This window comes from Stegastes partitus, unplaced genomic scaffold (genome assembly GCF_000690725.1).
Source record: "Stegastes partitus isolate 25-593 unplaced genomic scaffold, Stegastes_partitus-1.0.2 Scaffold1047, whole genome shotgun sequence".
Lineage (NCBI taxonomy): Eukaryota > Metazoa > Chordata > Actinopteri > Pomacentridae > Stegastes > Stegastes partitus.
Window position 1 is genome coordinate 205472 of NW_007578778.1, and position 20802 is coordinate 226273.

General features: G+C 46.2%; 2 protein-coding genes across 2 annotated transcripts; both read left to right on the forward strand.

Annotated features, from left to right (window-relative positions):
- The first annotated feature begins 4560 nt into the window (after positions 1-4560).
- On the forward strand, positions 4561-10842 carry misp (mitotic spindle positioning). The gene is made up of 4 exons (XM_008295444.1): positions 4561-6673; positions 8813-9006; positions 9098-9136; positions 10384-10842. The coding sequence occupies exons 1-4, from the start codon at positions 4870-4872 to the stop codon at positions 10471-10473; spliced, it is 2127 nt and encodes a 708-aa protein (XP_008293666.1). The 5' UTR covers positions 4561-4869; the 3' UTR covers positions 10474-10842.
- A 658-nt stretch (positions 10843-11500) lies between these two features.
- On the forward strand, positions 11501-20143 carry med16 (mediator complex subunit 16). Its single transcript, XM_008295445.1, has 16 exons — positions 11501-11658; positions 12516-12699; positions 12786-12893; positions 12995-13164; positions 13264-13545; positions 13620-13769; positions 13878-13983; positions 14159-14314; positions 14620-14837; positions 15318-15524; positions 16035-16245; positions 16316-16449; positions 16769-16961; positions 17862-18078; positions 18735-18818; positions 18921-20143. The coding sequence occupies exons 2-16, from the start codon at positions 12561-12563 to the stop codon at positions 19045-19047; spliced, it is 2502 nt and encodes an 833-aa protein (XP_008293667.1). The 5' UTR covers positions 11501-11658; positions 12516-12560; the 3' UTR covers positions 19048-20143.
- Positions 20144-20802: the final 659 nt, after the last annotated feature.

Genomic DNA, 20802 nt, shown 5'->3' on the forward strand with positions numbered 1-20802 from the left:
AACAACAACAACAACACAAAGAGCTGTCCAACAGTGATGAGAAACATTAAAAGTGAAAAATTAAAAATCAAACAGCAAAAACAAGGAAAAATGAAGGAAACTGTTGGAATAAATTCCAATGTCAACATTTTTTATAAAGTTCAGTCACAATATTTTTTCACTAATTGAAAACTCATCACATCACTGACACATTAATCTCTTGTGTCAGTTCAGCCTGATCAATAATCTGATCCATAATCTGATCAGTGTGTCTGTCCCAGGGCTGATGTCGATTGGTTCCTGCTGGCTGTGAGTCTGACATCATCATCACCATCATCACCAGGCCAGAACCAGTAGGAACCAGTCGGGTCCAGGTGAGGATGTTCAGGTACACAGCGCCGTGGCAGGTTCTGTGTCACAGTCTGGACCAGGAGACCAAGGTGAGACACAAACAACAAACAAACAAACAGAGACAGACACACAAACAACAGGCACACGGACAGTCAGTTGTAGTGTTTGTCCAGCAGGGGGCAGCAGCTGCACATGTGGTTCCTCTGTCAGCCTTCAAACAATCCATCCATCAATCATCTGTACACCTTCATCCTCACTGGGGTCGCAGGGGGCGGAGCCTATCCAGCTGACTATTACAGGGCTACACTTAGAGACAGACAACCAGCACACTCACATTCACACCTACTGACAATTTAGAATCACCAATTTACGTCAACATGTGTCTGGACTGTGGGAGGAAGCCAGAGAACCTGGAGAGAACCCACGCTGCATGGGGAGAACAAACTCCACGCAGAAAGATCCCGGTGCCCCCCACCGGGATGCGAACCAGCGACGTTCTTGCTGTGAGGCAACAGTGCTACCAACTGCACCACCTTGCAGCCCAACCTAAATATAATAAATATTAATGTTGAACCCCAACAACCCCAAGATTAATCTGATTTAGAACTAAAGTTCCAACCCTGTAAAAACATACATGAAAAAGTAATAAATCCATTTCTTCCCAGGATATGAACATGCTCTAATTTATTTCAGCTTCAGATTAATGGACTCTGTTGTAGTGTTAAGACAAACCTGATTCAGATTTTAAACACAGGGTCACTGGAGCTCGCTGAGGGCGTGGCCTATCCACACGGGCGTGGTCTATGTTGGTGGGCGTGGTTTGTCTCTGTGGGCGTGGTCTCTAGACGTAACCTTTGTCACACCAGTCAGTTGGTCTTCATTCAGTTTGAACTGCTGACCGAAAAGTGATCAGAGGTAAGAAAAGCTTCATGGTTTCATGTTAACCAGTTTAACCTCCACAGGTAAAAGCAGGTGAAAGCAGCGGAACTGTCACAGTCTACACATGTGAACTCTGTTATTGATCAGGTCTGCTGATTATCAGTCACTCCTATTGATTAACACAGAAAATAATAATTCTTTACTGTGAGGCAGCAGGTTCACACTGTTGGACACAAACAGGTGAAAATGATATTTGGGCTCAACAACAGTAATTAACAGTTTGTATGAATGTTTGAGTTCAGACAACTTCTGATAAAATTCTGTTCAACAACAAACTGTACTGAGTTTCAGGAATGAACTCTTTATCTGTAATCAAAAGTGAAACTGTTCCGGTATGATGAAGCCGAGGATGAAATCCAGAACTGAAGGTGAAGAAAATTGGAGTCATCAAGACAATTTCATCAACCTAAACTTATTTTAAATACAATGACACAGAAATCAGAGTTTAAATGAAACACAATAATTATTATCCTGTCAACCATCAAAATGATGTCTGAAACTCTGAATGTTTCTCTAAATCAGGAATTTTTTTGTTTTATCTGGCAGCCATGAGTTTAATGAAGTTGTGACAACGGGTCCATCCGATTACTTTTTACACAAGAAGTAATCTTTACTGAGGTAGAAGTACTGTAACATGTAATGGAGCACAAAGTTCAGTACTTCTCTGTCAGGTGAAGCAGACTTGAAGGACAAAGTACAAGTACCTAAAATGTGTGCTGAAGCTCAGTACCGGAGCAAATGTACTTCGTTACTTTCCTGCACCTCAGCTGGTCTATTAGAGGTGTTTCCATGGTAACAGGTGCTGAGGTTTACTGGGAGGTCAAACTGGTCAATTCCTGGACTTTGTTCATTTTCTGCTTCACTTTTTGACAGAAACATATTTATTTAATTTTGAATAGAATACAGTGCAGTAAGACAATTGTCCTGTAAATTCATGTTTCTCATTAACGTCACAAACAGGATTTAAATGCAGCAGAAACCTTCACATCCAATAAACTGCAATAATTAGGGTCCGAGGACCCCTACTTGTTCATTTATAAGCTGCTGGACTTTAATTACTCGTATTCAGAACTTTCATATCTCACAGATCTTTACTTTTTTAAAACTTAAATGCTCTTATTAATGTTTTTTTTAAATATAACTTTGCCTTTTAATATTTTATTCATCCTTGTTTCTTATTTCTGTGTTGACTTTTAGCTACATCAGTGAATTCTGTGTTTAAATTGAGGATGAATTCATGAATGTTGTCCTGTTAGAGAGTCTCTGAGTAACTGTTGAAGTTTTAATGCTGAGCAGAACATTTTAAAATCTTCACCTGTATGTCTGTTGATGTAAACAGCTCTTAAACAGGTTATCAGCTGACAGCAGCCGTCTGTCTGCAGGAGTGGCCTCTTATCTCCCTCCCACACCGAGCTGCTGCTAATGCTAACACTCTGCTAACGCTGTTGTTTCTCTGAATGGAGACGTTTTATAGCAGTTTGCAGCAGTTCCTTCGTGTCTGAGCAGAGAAATGCTTCAAGTTCATGTTGTTGGTTTGATCAAACAGCTGCAGCAGAGCAAACAGAACCAGAACCTGCAGAGCAGCAGGACCTATTCAGTTTGAATCCTCACAGTCTTTGATTCCTTCCAAACAGAACTCTGCTCCTTTAATCCAAGCGGCTGCAGCATCCTGACACACTGTCAGCAGGTTTCAGCTGCAGAGTCCATAGTGTCCAGATTTTACTCCTGATCTCAGATTTCATGACTATTTTCTGCTTTCTGGTGTCAGTTCAGTCTTCTCTGGGACTGACTGAGTTTCATGCGTCTCTTCATCCGCATTGAAGATAAACAAAAAACCTAAAACCAGGTCCAGAACCAGCACCTGAAACACGTGCTTCGATTTAGTGAGAATAGCATCAGAATAAAATTACTTCAGAACTCCATCAAGAATCTGTCTTTAGTTTCCTCCAGTAATCAGTTTACTGTGCATCAGTGGTTCTGGGTTCTGCTGCTCTAATGGACAGTTTGAACAGAAGCAAACGGAGGCTGAACACTGTTTCTCTTTACTGCAGTAAACCGATTCATACAGCCTGTTCAGGACAGTATTCTTGGAGTTTAACATGTAAATTGAATTCTATTCAGATTTATGATTTATTCAGTGGCGTGTTTTTTAACATGTTGGTTATTTGATCTTCTTTGCGTTCATGACTGCGGTCTGGATTTAAACCTTTCACCTGCTTGTTGTTTTATGATGGAAACTTTGACCTTGAAATTTATCTAATGCAGCTGAATCCATCTGAGGAACATTAAACCTTCCAGCAGTTCAAAAGTCTCTGACCTGAACTCAGCTGCCTCCGTTTGATTATTAATGAATTATTACATAAAGTAGAGTCCTGCCTGCTGTGCAGTCACATAACTTTTGTCTCCTTTATGAGCGATGCTGTAAATGGTGTCATCACCGATCAGTCAGTTCTGATAAACTTTACTGACATTCCTCACATTTCCCTGAATGCAGATTTATTTCCGCCAAACCATAAAAGCTCAGAGCTGCTCCCAGTTCAGCTGCAAAAAACTGATGCTACTGTGGACTCCAGTTCCCACGATGCTTTGCAAACACATTCAGTTCACTGGGTTTACAGTCAAGTTGTGGAGACCAGTTTAAAATGTATTATTAATGCAACAACATCCATCCATCCATCATTTATACACCTTAATCCTCACTAGGGTCGCAGGAGGCGGAGCCTATCCAGCTGACTCAGGGTGAAGGCAGGTTCACCTGGACAGGTCACCAGTCTATCACAGGGCTACACTTAGAGACAGACAACCAAGCACAGTCACATTCACACCTACGGACAATTTAGAATCACCAGTTTACCAACATGTTTCTGGACTGTGGAAGGAAGCCGGAGAACCCGGAGAGAACCCACGCTGCACGGGGAGAACTCAGAAAGATCCAGAGTGTCCTCACCGGGACGTGAACCGGTGACCTTCTTGCTGCGAGGCAACGGTGCTAACCACCAAGCCACCGTGCAGCCATTATTACAACAGTTTATTTAAATTAAAGTAAAATAAAACTTTCCTTTATAGAACATGGAGAACCATAGTAAGCAGTGTGTTTCCATGGAAATCAGTCTCTCCTATTTCCAGTTAATACTCTATGATTTGTTGCAGTGGCCTCTGTAGTTTCCATAGAAACAGCAGTCTCCTCTCTTTTGTCGTCATAGTAACCTTTCCCTCTTGTCGTTTCCAGGACAACCCCTCCTCCCTGTTTGTTGCCATGGTAACCTCTTCTTTCTGTCCTTTCAGAGACTCTCGGCAGGTGACCGTCAGGATGTTTTGACCCTCCGGAGATCACAAACTTCGACCTCCATTCATCACCTCCCACCGTCAGAGCCACCGCCCCCCGTCGGCTCACCAGCGCCCCCCGCTGGCTCCACAGCGTTCCCTGTAAACTCACCAGAGTCCCCTGTCAGCTCCACAGCATTCCCTGTCGGCTCACCAGCGCCCCCTGTTGGCTCCACAGCGTTCCCTGTCAGCTCACCAGAGCCCCCCGTTGGCTCCACAGTGTTTCCTGTCAGCTCACCAGTGCCCCCTGTTGGCTCAACTGCGCCCCCTGCAGACATGGACAGCGTTCCCAAGAGGTGGGTGTTGAAGCCTCTCTCCCCCCTGTTGCAACCTTCAGACCTGCGCACCATTGCTGGCCCCGCCTCCAACCTGGATGACTTGGATTTCAGCAGCATCTCAGTGACTCGTCAGTCCTCGGTGGTCGTGTCCTCCCTGGAGGACAAGTCCCAGGATGTGGTGATTGAAGCCCGGCAGGTTGCCGTGTCACAGGATGAGGGGAGCACCAGCGACGAGTGGCAGCCCAGCAGCCCTAGCAGCCTCAGTAGCTCCGGCTCGCACTGCGGATTTTACTCCTTCGTAGAAGATCCTGCGAGTCCCGAGGCCGAGCTGAACGAAGCCTGGATGGTGTCACCGCAGCGGCAGGCACAGATGGTCACGCTGAAGGAGGAGAGAGGATTCAAACTAAAGACCTACAGCAGCAGCAGGAAGCCGGACAGCCTGTTCTCCGACAGCAACGGAGATTCACTGTACAGAGTTGATCCAAACATCCCAGCGGTCAGGGAGGATGAGGAGAAGCAGCTCCGCAAGGAGATCATCCGCAACCAAGCACCCAAGAAGAACCCAGAGCTAAAGGACCAGTTAAGCCCACTGGAGACCCTGGATCTGAAGCAATCTACTGACAAACTCATCGAAGGCTTCAGTTTGAGCTACAGTCCTGTCAGATCAGAACCATCCCGACCCACTGAGCCCGGGACCATTGACAAGGAGCAGATCAACTTCAGTGCAGTGCGAAAGCAGTTCCTGAAGATGGAGCAGGACCGACTGATGATGCTTCTCAACCCGCTGAGGTCCTCAAAGACACACCTGACCTCATCTCGACCTGACGTGTCAACACCAGGGAGGCTAGAGACGTTTGGCAGCGTGGAGGACACCAAAAACACGACAACATTTAAAGCAGAAGCAGATAAAGAGACATATCCGCAGAGGAGGGTGACGGTGCTCCAGTCTCAGGACAGTGTGTTCGATGACCTGGACTCGCACCCGGAACAGCTGGAGGTGGGCAGTGGCATCACCAACAACAAAGGCCTGTTCAGCAGCTACACTGAGCTGGACGGTGGGACCATCAGGTCCAGCACTGCCTCTGAAACCCCGATCGAAAGGGAGATCCGGTTAGTTCAGGAACGTGAGGAGACACTGCGACGGGCCCGAGGTCTGAAGCACAGCAATAGCCAGGAGATGGTCGAGATCACAACCAAACGTTTACAGTCGCCGCTGACGCCCAAAGCCAAAGACAAGAACCGAGTGAGCTTCATTTTCCAGACAGAGATCCAGAACCAGAGAAAGGGGGAACCTCAGCTGAAAGAAGACAGCCCAGATGCATTGCCAAAGCTGGAGGACATGAGGAAGGAGTCGGATCCACAAGAGAAGGACCAGACCGACAGCTCAGTGCTCCCTTCTCCTTGCTGTCCTCACCGTCACCCCGAAGAATCTGAGTTCAGCCGAGAGAGTCTGGATGTGTCCTCTCTGACCGAGACAAGCTCAAGACGTTTCTACCGGGATCGAGAGCGTTCCTCTTCCTCCAGCTCCTCCTCCTCCCCAACACTGCCTCGTTGGCGTGACACCCTCTGGACCACCCCTCAGTCCCGGAGGGGGAACCTAGAGTCCACCGGCCTGCAGTCCAGAGGACAAGGAGCGCCAGACTTCATTGAGAAGGAGATTGAGGAGGTTCTGAGGCGGGAGCAGGAACTGAAGGAGCTGAGGGAGTCCAGGGAGGACCACCAACCACTGTTCTCTCCAGCTCCTCTGGTTGAACAGGCGACCCGGACGGCCATCAGTCAGTTTTACCCGCCTGTAAACACAGGTACGCTTCATCGAGACACCAGGACACCTGAACCACATGGTCCATCAGCAATAGGCTTCAAGGAATTTAAATATTATTCGTCAAAATGCTTCAAAAGTTGTTTCATTCAGCTGTGATGCTTCATTTAACACAAACTGCATCGGTCAGTTCATTATGCAGAATCAAACAACTTCTGATAGATGTAATACAGTTAATAAAGAACAGAATGAACATTTGGCTGCAAGAAACATAAACTTACACTGTAAACCATCTAAAATCAATTTCGTCACATAAACTCATCTTTCCCAGTTAAACTAAACTTACGAGTTTGCTGATATATTGCAGCAAATAATACAGTTATTAGACTTGTTTTCTTAAGTTTAGTTAAATTATCTGAGCTACTTTTACATTTTCACGGCTGAGACGACTTTGAACTGATAAATCAACCAAAGTGCAATCAACTCACATTTTAAGGCAGTATAGGGGAACTTGAGCTAAAGTAACTGAAAATGACTCACACCGTAGCGAAGATATTCTAAATATTATACAGTTAAAAGCTACATTTGGGTAAAAATGCCATTATTTAGATTTTTGCAACAAACTATGCTCAAGGTTTGATGGATGCTCAGCACAAGCGACTGATGAGGCTGAGAAGAACCCACATGTATGATGAAATTCAGCTCAGAAAAACTTCATCAATATAAAGTATTTAAGGAGAGCTTTAGGATTAGAAGGTCCCATAAATGTAATAGCAGTTTTCACATGATTACTTCTGACACAACCGGAGAAACTTTAAAAATAAAATCTGCAGGCCAACACCCAGAAACCAGGTGAGTTTTCACCTCAGAGATCCTGCAGCGACACGTGGACTCAATAAAATCTGACAAGATTCTGCAGTAGGTTTTAAATCTCTGCATTTTTTCATATATATTCTATGAACCTGTGACACTACAGTCATCAAAAAATGAACAGACTCTGCTACTGCTGGTCACACATAAACCAGATAGAGACACAATCAGTAACTCAGTGAGAGAAAAGACCAAAGTTCAGCAAGATTCACTGTGTGAATCAGTAACAGGCTGTAACACAACTGCTACGCAACAGACTGACAATGCAACAGACTGACAACACATCTACAGTAACACAGCAGACTGACAACACAACAGTGTGACCCAATGGTGTCTTAGTTCACAGAGTGACATCAATATTTTTTAACTTGATTCACTTTTTATTTATTTTATTTTTTATTTTTTTAACTTCATATTTCATTATAAATGCTTTTCTTCTTTGTAACCGCTGTCGTGACGTCAGTGGTTTCTGGCTCCACTCATTGGTCCACTGCTACAGGTGCAGCAGAGACCAGCTGGGTTCAGTGTAAAAGTTTCCATAAAGTTGTTTTAAACTGTGAGCAGGAGGAACTTTAATCAGCAGAGTTAGGGTTGTCAGCTTCTCTCCTGCTCTCTGTGCTCATCAACTGTATTTAATCCATCTGGACTCATCTACAGATGTTTCTGCTTTTGTATGAAACAGTGAAACTCATCCAGATGACATGTTAACCAGCATCACTTCATTTAAAATTTTATTACATTGGCAACAAATTTACCAAACACAGGAGATTAAAAATTCAATTGTATTTAAGGAGAATTCAGCCTTTTTGACAAACGTCACAATATCTGTTCACAGAATGAATTTTCACCGTCAGATAAAATCTGTCCAGTTCAACTAAACCTAAACATTTCTGTTGTGTTGTTGAGCTGACATCTAAACCAACCAGCCGTCAGATCTGGTGAGATCAGGTGGTTCCGTGCACTGATGCAGCTCTGATGGTTTATTCCAGTGAATTCTCCATGTTAATGATGGTCTCACCTCCCTGCAGAAAATGTTCCGACAGAACGATCCTCATCAACGTTTTAAGGAACGCCATCACTGCATCCTTTACTTGACTCTGCCCATGCTGATTTTGATTGGTTTAAAGAAATACAAACATATCAGGGGTTTTCTCACTAACCTCAGTGTCATTGTGGGGAAACAGATGCTAACTGATCAAGAGGAACAGCGCCACCTGGTGTTCAAACAGAAACTGACAGAACCTGCTGACGTCACACTGTGTCACCTGAGATGTCACCTGTGATGCCATTCATGTATTTCCTGCTGTTTCAGACAAAGCCGTCAGTGTTTCCCCTGCTCGTCCCTCCGTCCGTATGTCCTCCATCTCCCTCATCAGCGCTCAGCCCTGGACCTCCTCGACCTCCTCCTCCCCGGTGGTTCGCTCAGTGCCGGTCCGTGGTCTGACAGAGACGCTGCTGCAAGACTTCGAGGAGCGACAAGCCAAACGGAAGCTGGAGGAGAGCTCAGTGAGTGTTGGTTCTGCTGCTAGTTTGAGGTTTCTCCTGAGGAACATCTGATCCTGATGAGGCTGTTTATAAAAACATCTGTCTGTTTCAGTACGCAGGAATCCAGCCGGTCGACGACGTCAACGAGGAGGTACGTCCTTCAAGGAGCAGGTCCACATCTAAAGCAACGCTTTCATATTTATGAGGCAGCCTCAGTGTCCATGTCTCTTTATCTGTTTGTCTCCTTCCCTCTTTGTCTCTTTGTCTCCCTGTCTCTTCATCTGTTCGTTTCCTTGCCTCTTCACCTCTGTCTCCTTGTCTCTCTGTCTCCTTTTCTCTTCACCTCTTTGTCTCCTTATCTCTTTGTCTCCTTGTTTCTCCACCTCTTTGTATCCTTGTCTCTTTGTCTCCTTATCTGTTCGTCTCCTGGTCTCTATTACCCCTTTTCCACCGAGCTGGTTCCAGTACTAGTTCAGAGCCAGAGCCTGACTTAGCACCAGTTCTTTGTGTTTCCACCGCCTACGCACTGGCTCCAGGTTCTCAGAACTGGTCCTTAGCAAGCACCAACTCTTTGCTGGGCCAGAGCTAAGCACCGAGTACGTCAGGGGCTGGGGGCAGGTTTATTGTGACCACCGAGACCGATGAATGGGACACAAGCAGTGATTTGTGTTGTTTTTCACCAGGACATCTTTGGTCTGATTACAGATGTATTGGAATGACTCCAGGGACACATGGAAGTTCTGCACAAACTGTTGCACTGAAATCCGGTACAACTGTGTCCCACCAGCAGCACCACAGTGGCGGAAAACAGTACTTTAATAACTTTGGTGTATTTATGCTTAGAAATGAGGTCTTCTCATGAAAAACGGAGCACACCTACATGCGCTGTTTATTCTGGTCATAGAAAAGACCACATAAGAAAAAAATCACTCGGTTTCATGTTGGACAAATCTGACATCAGAACGCCCTAGTTTACTCTTTTTAAAGTCATTTTTGGTCGCACACCAGTCTGAGCACCGCAGCCGCCAACAGCAGCTACCACAGCCTGCTATGTGGAGTGTTCAGGGAACATCGTAAATTGTGGAGTCTATGGATAAGAAAATGTTCAGCAAGTCATATGTTTGCCTGTGACAAGGTGGGAAGTGCGACCTGTAAAGAACGTTATTGGGGGTCCTGTGTGGATTTCCGTGTGGTACAAGCTTTGTTCGGTAAACGTCTATGTATGCAGTGACGTATGGCATGGCTCTAACTTGGCTCCTTGCCGACGGAAAAGCAAACAGGTTCTTAGGAGGTGCCAGGTTGGAACTAAGCAAGTACTGGAACTAGCACCTGGTTCTTCATGGTGGAAAAGGGATATTTGTCTCCTTGTCTCTTCATCTCTTGTGTCTTTGCTTTCAGGTTGTTGAGTCAACTCGAGTTATTCGACATAAAAACCAGAGAGCTCTGCGCTGGGAGGCCGGGGTGTTCGCCAACCAAGAGAACCAATGAGATCAGCAGAACCAGAACCAGATCCAGAACCAGATCTGTCCTTTGGGGACATTTGTTGTTCGGCAGCACGACAGATTCTTCCCTTCAGCTGAAATTCAAATGATTTTAAAGTTGGACGCTTCAACAGACAAGGCTGATTGGTCCTTTACGATGTGTACCCTGCCCTCGTCCAATCAGCTGCCAGCTGCTGCATCTTAAGCAATCATGAAGTTCCTGATTCATGTAAAAAAGAAATAAATAAAAAAGTTCATGTGAGTGAAACAGCACTTTGTTCTGCAGACCTCTAATCTGACACAGCACAAAAGCACATTTCTGAATTCATTATGATTTGAAGCTGATGTAGCTGAAAGAATAAAAGCAATAACTGTCCTCAGACTGTCCTGCTGTCTGTCCATGTCACATCAAGCTCTGAATACAGTAAAGAGCAGCACAGTAAACTCTGTTTATTATGCAGTTAACATCCACTCTGAACACGGTCAACTACACAGTGTAAAACATATTAAAAACACATTAAAAACACATTTTAAACCGCTGCAGACGACAGCGACATGGATGAACTTCCTGCTTGGCTGGAAACATCTGCTGAAAAGGAAAGAATCAGAGTTAAATTTTAAGAATGTTCAGATGTAAAAATATTTATAATAAAAATTAAAAATATAATATGTAAATATATTTTATTTTAATCCATCACATCAGCTGCAAAATGTTTTGCAGGGAAAGTGTCTCTTCGTACAGATGTACCTGAAAGACTTTGCTCGAGGATTAAAGCTTCCGGGTTCACCTGCAGGGGAGGCTGCCCGCGGCGCCTGTCGAAAAACACAGTACGGTTACCTCCAGACTCACAGAGCGGATATCAGACGTTCAAACACTTTACATGAAATATTACACACAATTATATCAAGATCATATGTGGAGCCGTTTGTCTTTATGGTCAGTGTGTTTTTATGCAGGCAGCTGTAAAGGCAGCCATGTTGGCTGGGGGTCCTGACACAGTTACAGAGAGTGGTTTGTTTGCTAACCGGTGCTAACTGATGCTAACAGTCTCCGGTACTTTAGACTCCCGGTACCGAAGCTGAAATTGCCTCCGGTTCAGTTCGAGTTTCTGCTTCAAAGCTTCATTCGGTGTTTTTATAAAAACCGACACATTTTTATTTCAAACTTCGTTGCTGGAGCGGAAAACAGACGGTGAGCTCACGTTAGCGCTTCTTCTGCATTTCAACTGTTCGCTACCTAACAACGTGTAATAACTAGTATAAATAGTACTATAAATAACTAGTTCTCTAACTAGCACCTACTAACTTAGCTGTAGTCTGACAAACGTCTGTTTAATTTCAGCCCTCACACTGTTCTCAGACTTGCTGATTTTAGGAGGATAATGACGGTGTTTAGGCTGAATTATAACAGCCAGGATCAGGTTGTATCGGAGGGTCGACCTTAAATAAAAGGATTCGGGTTCTTTATTTATCCAAGAAGACTTCAATTGTCAGCTTCTGCATTAATTTGATCATTTTTGTTACTTATGTTTGAATGTTTCAGTTAGACTGAAATTTAATATTCTGTCTTTGCTCCGTGTTGAAAAGTGCAACCACATAAACATCATATCCCATTAAATCAGGAAAGGTTTTCCCTCAGAGATCAGCAGCCGTTCAGAAAATAAAATCCTGAAGCTTGCTGTGTGTTAACCTCATTAAATTCTGTCTTTTTACACTTTAAATGATTGTTCTCGGCTGACGTGGTTTCTCTGTTTTCTGTGAATGTGAGTACATTAAAACCTGTTTAACCTCCTGTCAGGTTAATTGATAATGAGGTTTTTTTGTTAGTTAAAGCCTGATATTTGACATTTTGTAGTAAAAATGTCTGAAATTATGAATTAGCCAGATAAATGCTACAGCAGCGCCCCCTGTTGGCTGCAGGTTGTTTCCATGGTAAACAGTTTTGTAGTTTGTAAGCTACGAAAAGTTTAGAATTAATCAGACAGATCTGATTGGTAAGTCACAGCTTCAGGTGTCAGTCTGTGATCACACGTGTGTGTCTGTTCTCAGGTGAGGCGTCATCTGGCCTCCAGTTTTTTCTTCTGTGGTTCCATCATGGAGCTGGCGTATGTGTGTGAGTGGGAGAAGCGTCCAAAGAGCACCCACTGTCCGTCCATCCCGCTGGTCTGCTCCTGGTCCTGCAGGAACCTGGTGGCCTTCAGCACTGACCTGAAGAACGACGATGATGACAAGGGTATACACATGCACACGCAACACGCACACACACACACACACACAGTTATGGTTGTGGTCATCCCTTCATGAGTTTGTGTGTTGCAGATGTGAGTCACATGATCCACATCATCGACACCGAGCATCCCTGGGATGTTTACTCCATCAACTCTGGACACACTGAGGTCATTTCCTGTCTGGAGTGGGACCAATCAGGTGAGGTTTACCCCTTGCAGCAACTCTACCTGGTTTCCCTGAATATTCCTGTTTTGGTTGTGTGTTTATTGTTGTGTTGTTGTATTTGTGTGTCTGCGGAGGCTCGAGGCTGCTGTCTGCAGATGGCGACGGTCAGATTAAATGCTGGTCGATGTCGGACCACCTGGTAAACAGCTGGGAGAGCGTCCTGTCCAGCTCTCTGGACGGAGACCCCATCGTGGCGCTGAGCTGGCTGCACAACGGAGTCAAACTGGCACTGCACGTCGAAATGGTAACACGGATCATAAACAGTCATGTTTCATATATTCACTTGTAACCTGCTGCAAACGTCTAAACAGGTAAATACAACACCTGTTCTCTCTCTCTTCAGTCTGGTTCTACCAACTTTGGGGAGAAGTTCTCCCGGGTGAAGTTCTCTCCGTCTCTGACCCTGTTTGGCGGGAAGCCGATGGAGGGCTGGCTGGCGGTGACAGTGAGCGGTTTGGTCACCGTGTCGCTGCTGAAGCCGGGCGGCGCTTTGTTGACGGCCAGCGAGAGTCTGTGTCGGCTAAGAGGACGAGTGGCGTTAGCTGACATCGCCTTCACTGGAGGAGGGAACATCGTGGTGGCGGCAACAGATGGCAGCAGCTCCTCCCCCGTCCAGTTCTACAAGGTCAGAACCAGGCAACCTCTGACCTCACCTGCTGCACCAGAACCACCAGATAAACCGCTTTATTCTGTGTTCAGGTAGTGGTGAGTGTGGTGAACGAGAAGTGCCGCATTGACACTGAACTGCTGCCGTCGTTGTTCCTGCGCTGCACCACTGACCCACTGAGGAGGGAAAAATACCCGGCAGTCACTCACCTCAAGTTCCTCACCAGGGAGAACTCTGAGCAGGTACCCAGTTCAACCAGTAGAACCAGTAATCGCAGCTCTGTAACAAGACTGATGCTCTCCCAGATGTGGGATCAGAACCTTTAGAACCTGACTAGTTCTATGTTCCAGGTTCTGCTGTGTGCGTCCAATCAGAGCGGCAGCATCGTGGAGTGCTGGTCTCTGAGGAAGGAGGGGCTCCCTGTCAACAACATTTTCCAGCACCGATCACCAGTTGGTGAGAAACTGCAATTATAACTGGTCAGACTGGGTCAACTGGAGTTGTACCAACTGCTGAGGCCAAATTTCTCCCAGTCTGAGGCAGTGGTCACCCAAATCCCCTCTGTCTGACCTCTGACCTCCTGTATCTAACCTCTGACCTCCTGTATCTAACCTCTGACCTCTGTGTACAGTTGGGGAGAAGCAGCCGACAATCCTGAAATGGCGAATCCTGACGACCACCAATGATCTGGAGCGAGTGTCAGCCGTCGCTCTGCCCAAACTGCCCATCTCCATCTCCAACACTGACCTGAAGGTGGCGTCGGACACCAAGTTCTGCCCTGGGCTCGGTGAGGAAAACCGAGAAGAACTCTGGAGAACTATGGGAACCTGATCTATACCAGAAAGCCAATTATAACTACTGAGGAACCTGCAGATCTAAAGTCTAAATGTTAACATTTTTATCAGGAATCCTCTGAACTCTGAGAACTGAATCCAAACCTGCTGCTGTGTCATCTCTACTTGATGAGATCTTGAATTTGGAGGAATCGGGTTCTGCAGGTTCTCCATGTTGCCTGAATGATGTTTTAGTTTCACTTTTATGTAGGCAGGTAAGTTACAACGTTCTCAGATGGAGTGTTCTCCTGATTCTCAGGTCTGGCCCTGGCGTTTCATGACGGCAGCATCCAGATCCTCCACCGTCTGTCCCTCCACACCATGGGAGTGTTCTACGGTTCCTCGTCCTCCGCCCAGCGGCCTGGAGACGAGTCCACCATCAAACGCCAGAGAACCGCAGGCCCCGCCCTCCACTTCAAGGCCCTGCAGTTCTCCTGGACCTCATTGGCTCTGGCTGGAGTTGACAACCACGGCAAGGTGAGGACACACACCTGGAGACAGAGCTATGGACACACCTGGACACTAGGGCTGTAAAGATTCGCCGATACGAACCAGAAACCGATTTTAACTTTAACAATATGAATACATTGATCGGCGAGCCACTCACCTGCCACCACCCCGGGACCGTTAATTGGGACCGAATCTCTGGAGATCAGCCCTACCTGATACGTTTCTCTTTACCACACAATCAGTTTCCAGCTGCATCGAATCGAATCGTAATGTATTAAAAGGTATCGTTAGTGAATGGTATTGTGACCCATGTGTCTGGACTTGTATTGGATCACCTCTTAAGGTAGAGATGCATACCCATACTGGAGACACAACTGGACTATTTTTTTAAAGTATTTTTTCAAACACAAGTCTGATATGTTGAAACAGTTAAAAGGTTCCAATGTTTTTCTTGTTTCTCTTTTGTTTTTTTGATGTGATCTGACGCCTATTGTTGCCTCCTCCCAGCTCCACATGCTGCGGGTGTCACCCTCTATGGGGCAGGTGCTGGAGATGAACACGACACTGCGCCACCTGCTGTTCCTGCTGGAGTACTGCATGGTGACGGGCTACGACTGGTGGGACGTGCTGCTGCATGTGCAGCCCAGCATGGTGCACAACCTGGTGGAGAAGCTGCACGAGGAGTACATGAGGCAGAACCAGGCGCTGCAGCAGGTCAGTGAGGCATGCTGGGAAAACGGCGGCCATATCGGAGTCACAGGGATCCAAACAAACCACTGTAGTTTAATCAGGCTGCAAATATTATATTTTATATTACGCAATTTCAGTTAGTAATGCAAATTTTACAGCACCTTCTTATCTGATAATCAGCAGCATAAACAGATTGATAAATCAGTAACATAAATTTTGCTCTGTTGACATTGGCCCCTCTACTGACCCTTATTATTACTGGACATGTGACACCATCTACATCTGTCACTGGTTTTGAAAACACTGGTGGCTGATCCCAGCATGTGAAGAGCTTCATGAGCGCTGGTTGGAGATCATGAACCTTCAGTGTCTTGGTGTTTGTTGCTAGCTGAACTCCCACTATGTTCTATTGATGAAGCTATTTCATTTAAAAACAAGAATGGCCAACGCAGTGATGAAACAAACTGCTTTCATCATAACATTCTAACAAGGTTCTGTCTGTACATCCACACTCTCCACATCCACTTGTTTTAGGTTCTGGCGACTCGCATCGTGGCGGTGAAGGCGTCTCTTTGTAAACTCTCCACGGCGACAGCAGCCCGAGCATGTGACTTCCACGCCAAACTACTGCTGATCGCCATCAGTGCCACCTTAAAGTCTCTGCTGAGGCCACACGTCCTCAACACACCTGACAAGAGTCCAGGTGATCGGCTGACCGAGATCTGTGCCAAGAACACCGACACAGGTGAGACTGCCGCCGGCGTTCAGTGAGGATCAGCTGATGGCCAGAGACTGATCACTGTGTGTTTCCTCAGATATCGATAAGGTGATGATCAACCTGAAGACAGAGGAGTTTGTGTTGGACGGTCCCCCCCTGCAGTCCCTGCAGCAGCTCATCCAGTGGGTCGGAGACTTTGTCCTTTACCTGCTGGCCAACCTGCCCAACCAGGTGAGGTGATGGAGAACAGGTGTTGACAAAACAGCTCATGTTCCAGGTGAGGAAAAACGACAGGCAGCGGTTCTTCATAGGAGGTGGATTATGGGACACAAAACCATCACAAGGAGAAACAGACATCACCTTAACCAGATCAGAACCTCTGACCTGTTGGGTCCCAGTAGGGTTGTTGTTTGTTTGTGTGTTCTGGACCAGAACAGGGGAACCATCTAGGACTGCAATCTGTGACCCAACAGGACTCCATAGCACTCCTGCAGCCTATAGTCTCATCATCATGTTTATCTGTTGGTTCTGAACGCTGGTTTCCCTGCAGGGCTCCATGGTCCGGCCCGGGTTCGGCTTCATGAGGGACGGGGCGTCTCTGGGGATGCTGAGGGAGATGCTGGTGATGATCCGGATCTGGGGTCTGCTGAAGCCCGGCTGCCTGCCCACCTTCACGGCCACGTCAGACAGCCAGGACAACATGCAGCTGCTGTTCAAACTGCTCACCAAGCTGTGGCTCTGCTGTAAGAATTCTGTTCTGGTTCTAACCCAGTCCACTGAGATCAGCATGCAGCCTCCGGTTGTGTTGATTCTGAGTGAGATCAGCAGCACTAACACAGATCAAACTCTGAACTGAATTTGACAGATTAATGGAAACACCTGACTGATACAGCGGTGGTTCTGTTGTACTGTGGGGAGTTCTGTTTCCACGGTTTGGGTCCGTTTGTCCCATCAGAGGAAAGAATCGCTGTCGAAATGCTTTTAAATTTTGATTGCTGTGGATGGAGAGGTGGTTTTTGATGTTTGTGTGGCAGAGAGCATTGTGGGGTTAATGTGACAACGGAACACCATGACAGACTTCTGTGGAGGTCAGTGGGTTCTAGCTAACAGAACACGGGCTTAGTGTACGGGACAATAGGCTTGTAGCTGTGTGGCTGATCATCCTCCAGGAAACAGTACGTCAGTGTTTAAAAGTGGCTTCATCTGTATGTGGAAAACTGACTACTGAGCTTTGTTAATGCTCATGATTAATTGGTTGTTGACTGATTATGTGGCCTACTGTCCATTAGGCAGATTTACAGCTCTAGTTCTGACCTAGGAACTACTTTCAGAGAACAGAGTTCCTCCAACAGGATCGGTTCTTCTGAGCGGTCCTGAAACACTGCTGTGAGGGCCTCAGTGCTAATTGGTTAACCTCAGAGATGACAGCATGTTCTGTCTTTCAGTAGAAATGTGCTGATCTGTCCTGTAGCAGTGACTCTGAGGAGCTGTTCTGTTGGACCAAGACATTTCTGAAACTTTGTGACAGCTTTTCCTTTAATTTGTCACGTCTGTAGTACTTCAGCAGAAAGAACGAGCTGCTGCAGCATCAGACAAGAGTTTCACACTTTCTGGTAACCAGCTGATGAACTCTGTGTTTACAGCGCGGGATGATGGACCCCCCCAGGACCCCGACGAGAGTCTGATTGATGAGTGCTGCCTGCTGCCCAGTCAGCTGCTGGTTCCCAGTATGGACTGGCTCCCAGTAAACGACGGCGTCATCGTGAAGCTGCAGGGAAAGCACCCGCTCAGGCTACAGTTTGGAAAGGCGTCATCGCTGCCCGGAGCCGGAACCACTGCCCCGCTGGAGGTCTTCACCAGGTGAGACACACCTGAACCTGACAGGGCCACATCCAGAAACATTTCTTTGGATGTCCAGATGTGACCACAGAAAATCCTGGGATGCTTCACAAAATCCAAAATCTATAACTGAACTTCAGGAATCTGTGCTGTTGCTGCAACATAGAGGCGGGTTTAAACTGTCAGAGTGGGAGTTAAGAAATCAGACCAACGTCTTTTATCATGTTATAGTGACTGAAGCTGCTCAGGAGAGGAGATGCTGAGTGTCAGAGGAGCGTTTCCCCTGTCGGCTAAACATACACAGTTTGTTTATTTAATTCTGTCCATAAACTATAAAAGGGGCTGCACAAGGTCACGTTCTGTATTCCTCATCCATACGTTCAATAGTGTCGCTGCTGCAAACATCCAGCTGTGGAATTAAAAAAACGTCCCTAAAAAACCTTCACGTTTAATTGACCTTGTGATGGATCAGGATTCAACCTGACCAAAGATTTATCTGCAGCTGATAAACTTTGTGAATGAACTCATCAGATTTACGAAGGCCAATGAGATTTTTTTTTTTAAAGATCAGACTTTCAGGAGCCACCGTGGCTTAGAGGTGCCTTTGGAACCAGAACCAGAACTCTGAGAGTGAACAGGCAGGTTAAAGGTGTTTACAGGTGTGTCTGTGTGTTCAGGAGTCCTGGTTCCCAGAAGATGGACAACCTGCGCTGTGTTCACATGGGAGTTTGTCCCACTGAGGAGAGTAAAGCCTGCACCAGGTGAGTCACAGCAGGTGTCCTTCAGCACCTGATCTGATCCTTATTGATCACAGTGTTGATGTGATCAGTGACCTTAAATCTGTGGAAACTCCGCCCCTTCAGGTGTGGCTGCGTGACAATGCTTCGTTCTCCCAACAAGACCAACGCTATGAAGCAGTGGGAGCAGCGCTGGATCAAGAACTGTCTGTGTGGAGGCCTGTGGAGGCGGATCCCCCCTACACTCACCTGAGTGCACAACAGGTGACCTCACCTGGACGCTCTCTAAGATGAACTCATGTTGTCTGGCTGGCTTTAGACGGGTAGATCACCATGGTAACTGGGATACCTGATGCTGCAGGTGACCTTCAGGTGATCAGATGAGTCACCTCACACACGGTTTCATTCTCAGAATGGCAGCTGTCTGTTAAACAGCTGGTTTTAGCTGCGTTTGGATCACATACTTTTTATTCTTAGCTTTAGAATCTACTGCAGCTGCCCTCACAGTATTTACTGTTTCATGCAGCCAGGCTACAAATGGACACACGGATTCTTCATCATAATGGACCTTAACCTCTGAACGTCTGCAGTGTGAAATGAGCTTCACCTATTTCTACAAACTCTAACGTCCTACCGGAGGCAGTAGACCATGCAGGTGTATTTATACCACATTTGGCCACGTATCTGGATGAACCGAATCTGTTTTTGCAGTACGATATAGTTTTCCAGGATGGATGTTGGAATGCATCCTTTGTTTTTGCTTCTGTCTTCTTCTACTCTGTTTATTAACGTATGCTACAGCGCCACCTTCTGACAGCACTCCACAGCCGGGATTATTCACTCCAAAGCACTTAATAGAACAAGAATAATTCACAATTTCCTGTTTCTAAAGTTGGCTTCAGATTCAGTTTACAGTTCCATCAGTGTCACTGTCACAGGCCAATTTTCAGCTGATTATTCTGAACGTGAGTCATTTTAAACTGACCATGAAATATGAAATACACATGAAAGGATGAGTTTAATACTTTAACCCAGTTTCTGATTTATCTGTGGAAACTGTCAGGAGTAACCTGAATCATGAATAACCTGCATCAGACAGAGCATGCTCAGTAGCAGCTCAGACTGCTGACTGTTCTCTTCCTAATGTCGGACTGTCTGCAGGAGTAGTCAGATTCAGGACTCCGCTGTTCTAAAAACTCTGCTCTTATTAACAACATGAACAAGGAGAGCCGAGTCAGAACCAGCTATGGTTCCAGTTTATTACCAGGATGGTGAAGTTTAGCATCAGAGCTGCAGATCCAACTGTAAATAGAATCTTTTTTCTAATAAAACGAATACACTGAGCACCATGTTGATGTTTCTGCTGAGACTGTTGTGATTCACTGTAAATATGAAAACACCAGTTCTGAAGAGCGTGTTGCACTTTAAATGTCGTCTACTGAACCTGCGAACCAGGAGTGAGATGAAGAGACCAAACCTGTGAACGGAGCGGACACTTGGATCAACCTGCCCACTGCTAAGCTACCAATGGGTGAATAAAGGTGTGCAGAGACCTGGACCAATCATCTGCCAGCACCTCGCTGCTACATTCAGACAATGAGCATGTGGCTGCTGCACCACAAAGACTCCTGATGGAGCCACAACATGAGGTGACTAATGATAGAACAGGAACGCTCAGGAGCACATACGTCTGCTGGTCGGCCTGGACTCGGACCAGAGCCTGCTCTAAGACGCAGTTCAGACCAGTCTGACTGTGTTGTAGACACTTGGGTCACAGACAGACTGAACTGGTCCTGCTGGTCTCTGGAAGAGGCTGACAGCAGCTTGCCCAGTGAGGCAGGTGGAGCAGGATAGTGATCGGGATGGAGGACAGCAGCCGCAGTGGACAGATGGTGCTTGAAGCTTGCTGACCCTCCTGGTGGAAGTCATCGCGACAGAAATGTCGTTTAAAATCAGCAAACCATGACGCTCGAGAGGGTTGCTGAAGTGCATTAAAGAGTCCAGTCCC

Excerpts from the sequence above, each read along its gene's own strand:
- misp (XM_008295444.1), top strand. The coding sequence starts at position 4,870 with ATGGACAGCGTTCCCAAGAGGTGGGTGTTGAAGCCTCTCTCCCCCCTG. Across the intron at positions 6,674-8,812 it reads TTACCCGCCTGTAAACACAG|ACAAAGCCGTCAGTGTTTCC; the intron begins GTACGCTTCATC and ends CTGCTGTTTCAG. Across the intron at positions 9,137-10,383 it reads TCGACGACGTCAACGAGGAG|GTTGTTGAGTCAACTCGAGT; the intron begins GTACGTCCTTCA and ends CTTTGCTTTCAG.
- med16 (XM_008295445.1), top strand. The coding sequence starts at position 12,561 with ATGGAGCTGGCGTATGTGTGTGAGTGGGAGAAGCGTCCAAAGAGCACC. Across the intron at positions 12,894-12,994 it reads TCTGGAGTGGGACCAATCAG|GCTCGAGGCTGCTGTCTGCA; the intron begins GTGAGGTTTACC and ends GTGTCTGCGGAG. Across the intron at positions 16,246-16,315 it reads TGCCAAGAACACCGACACAG|ATATCGATAAGGTGATGATC; the intron begins GTGAGACTGCCG and ends GTGTTTCCTCAG.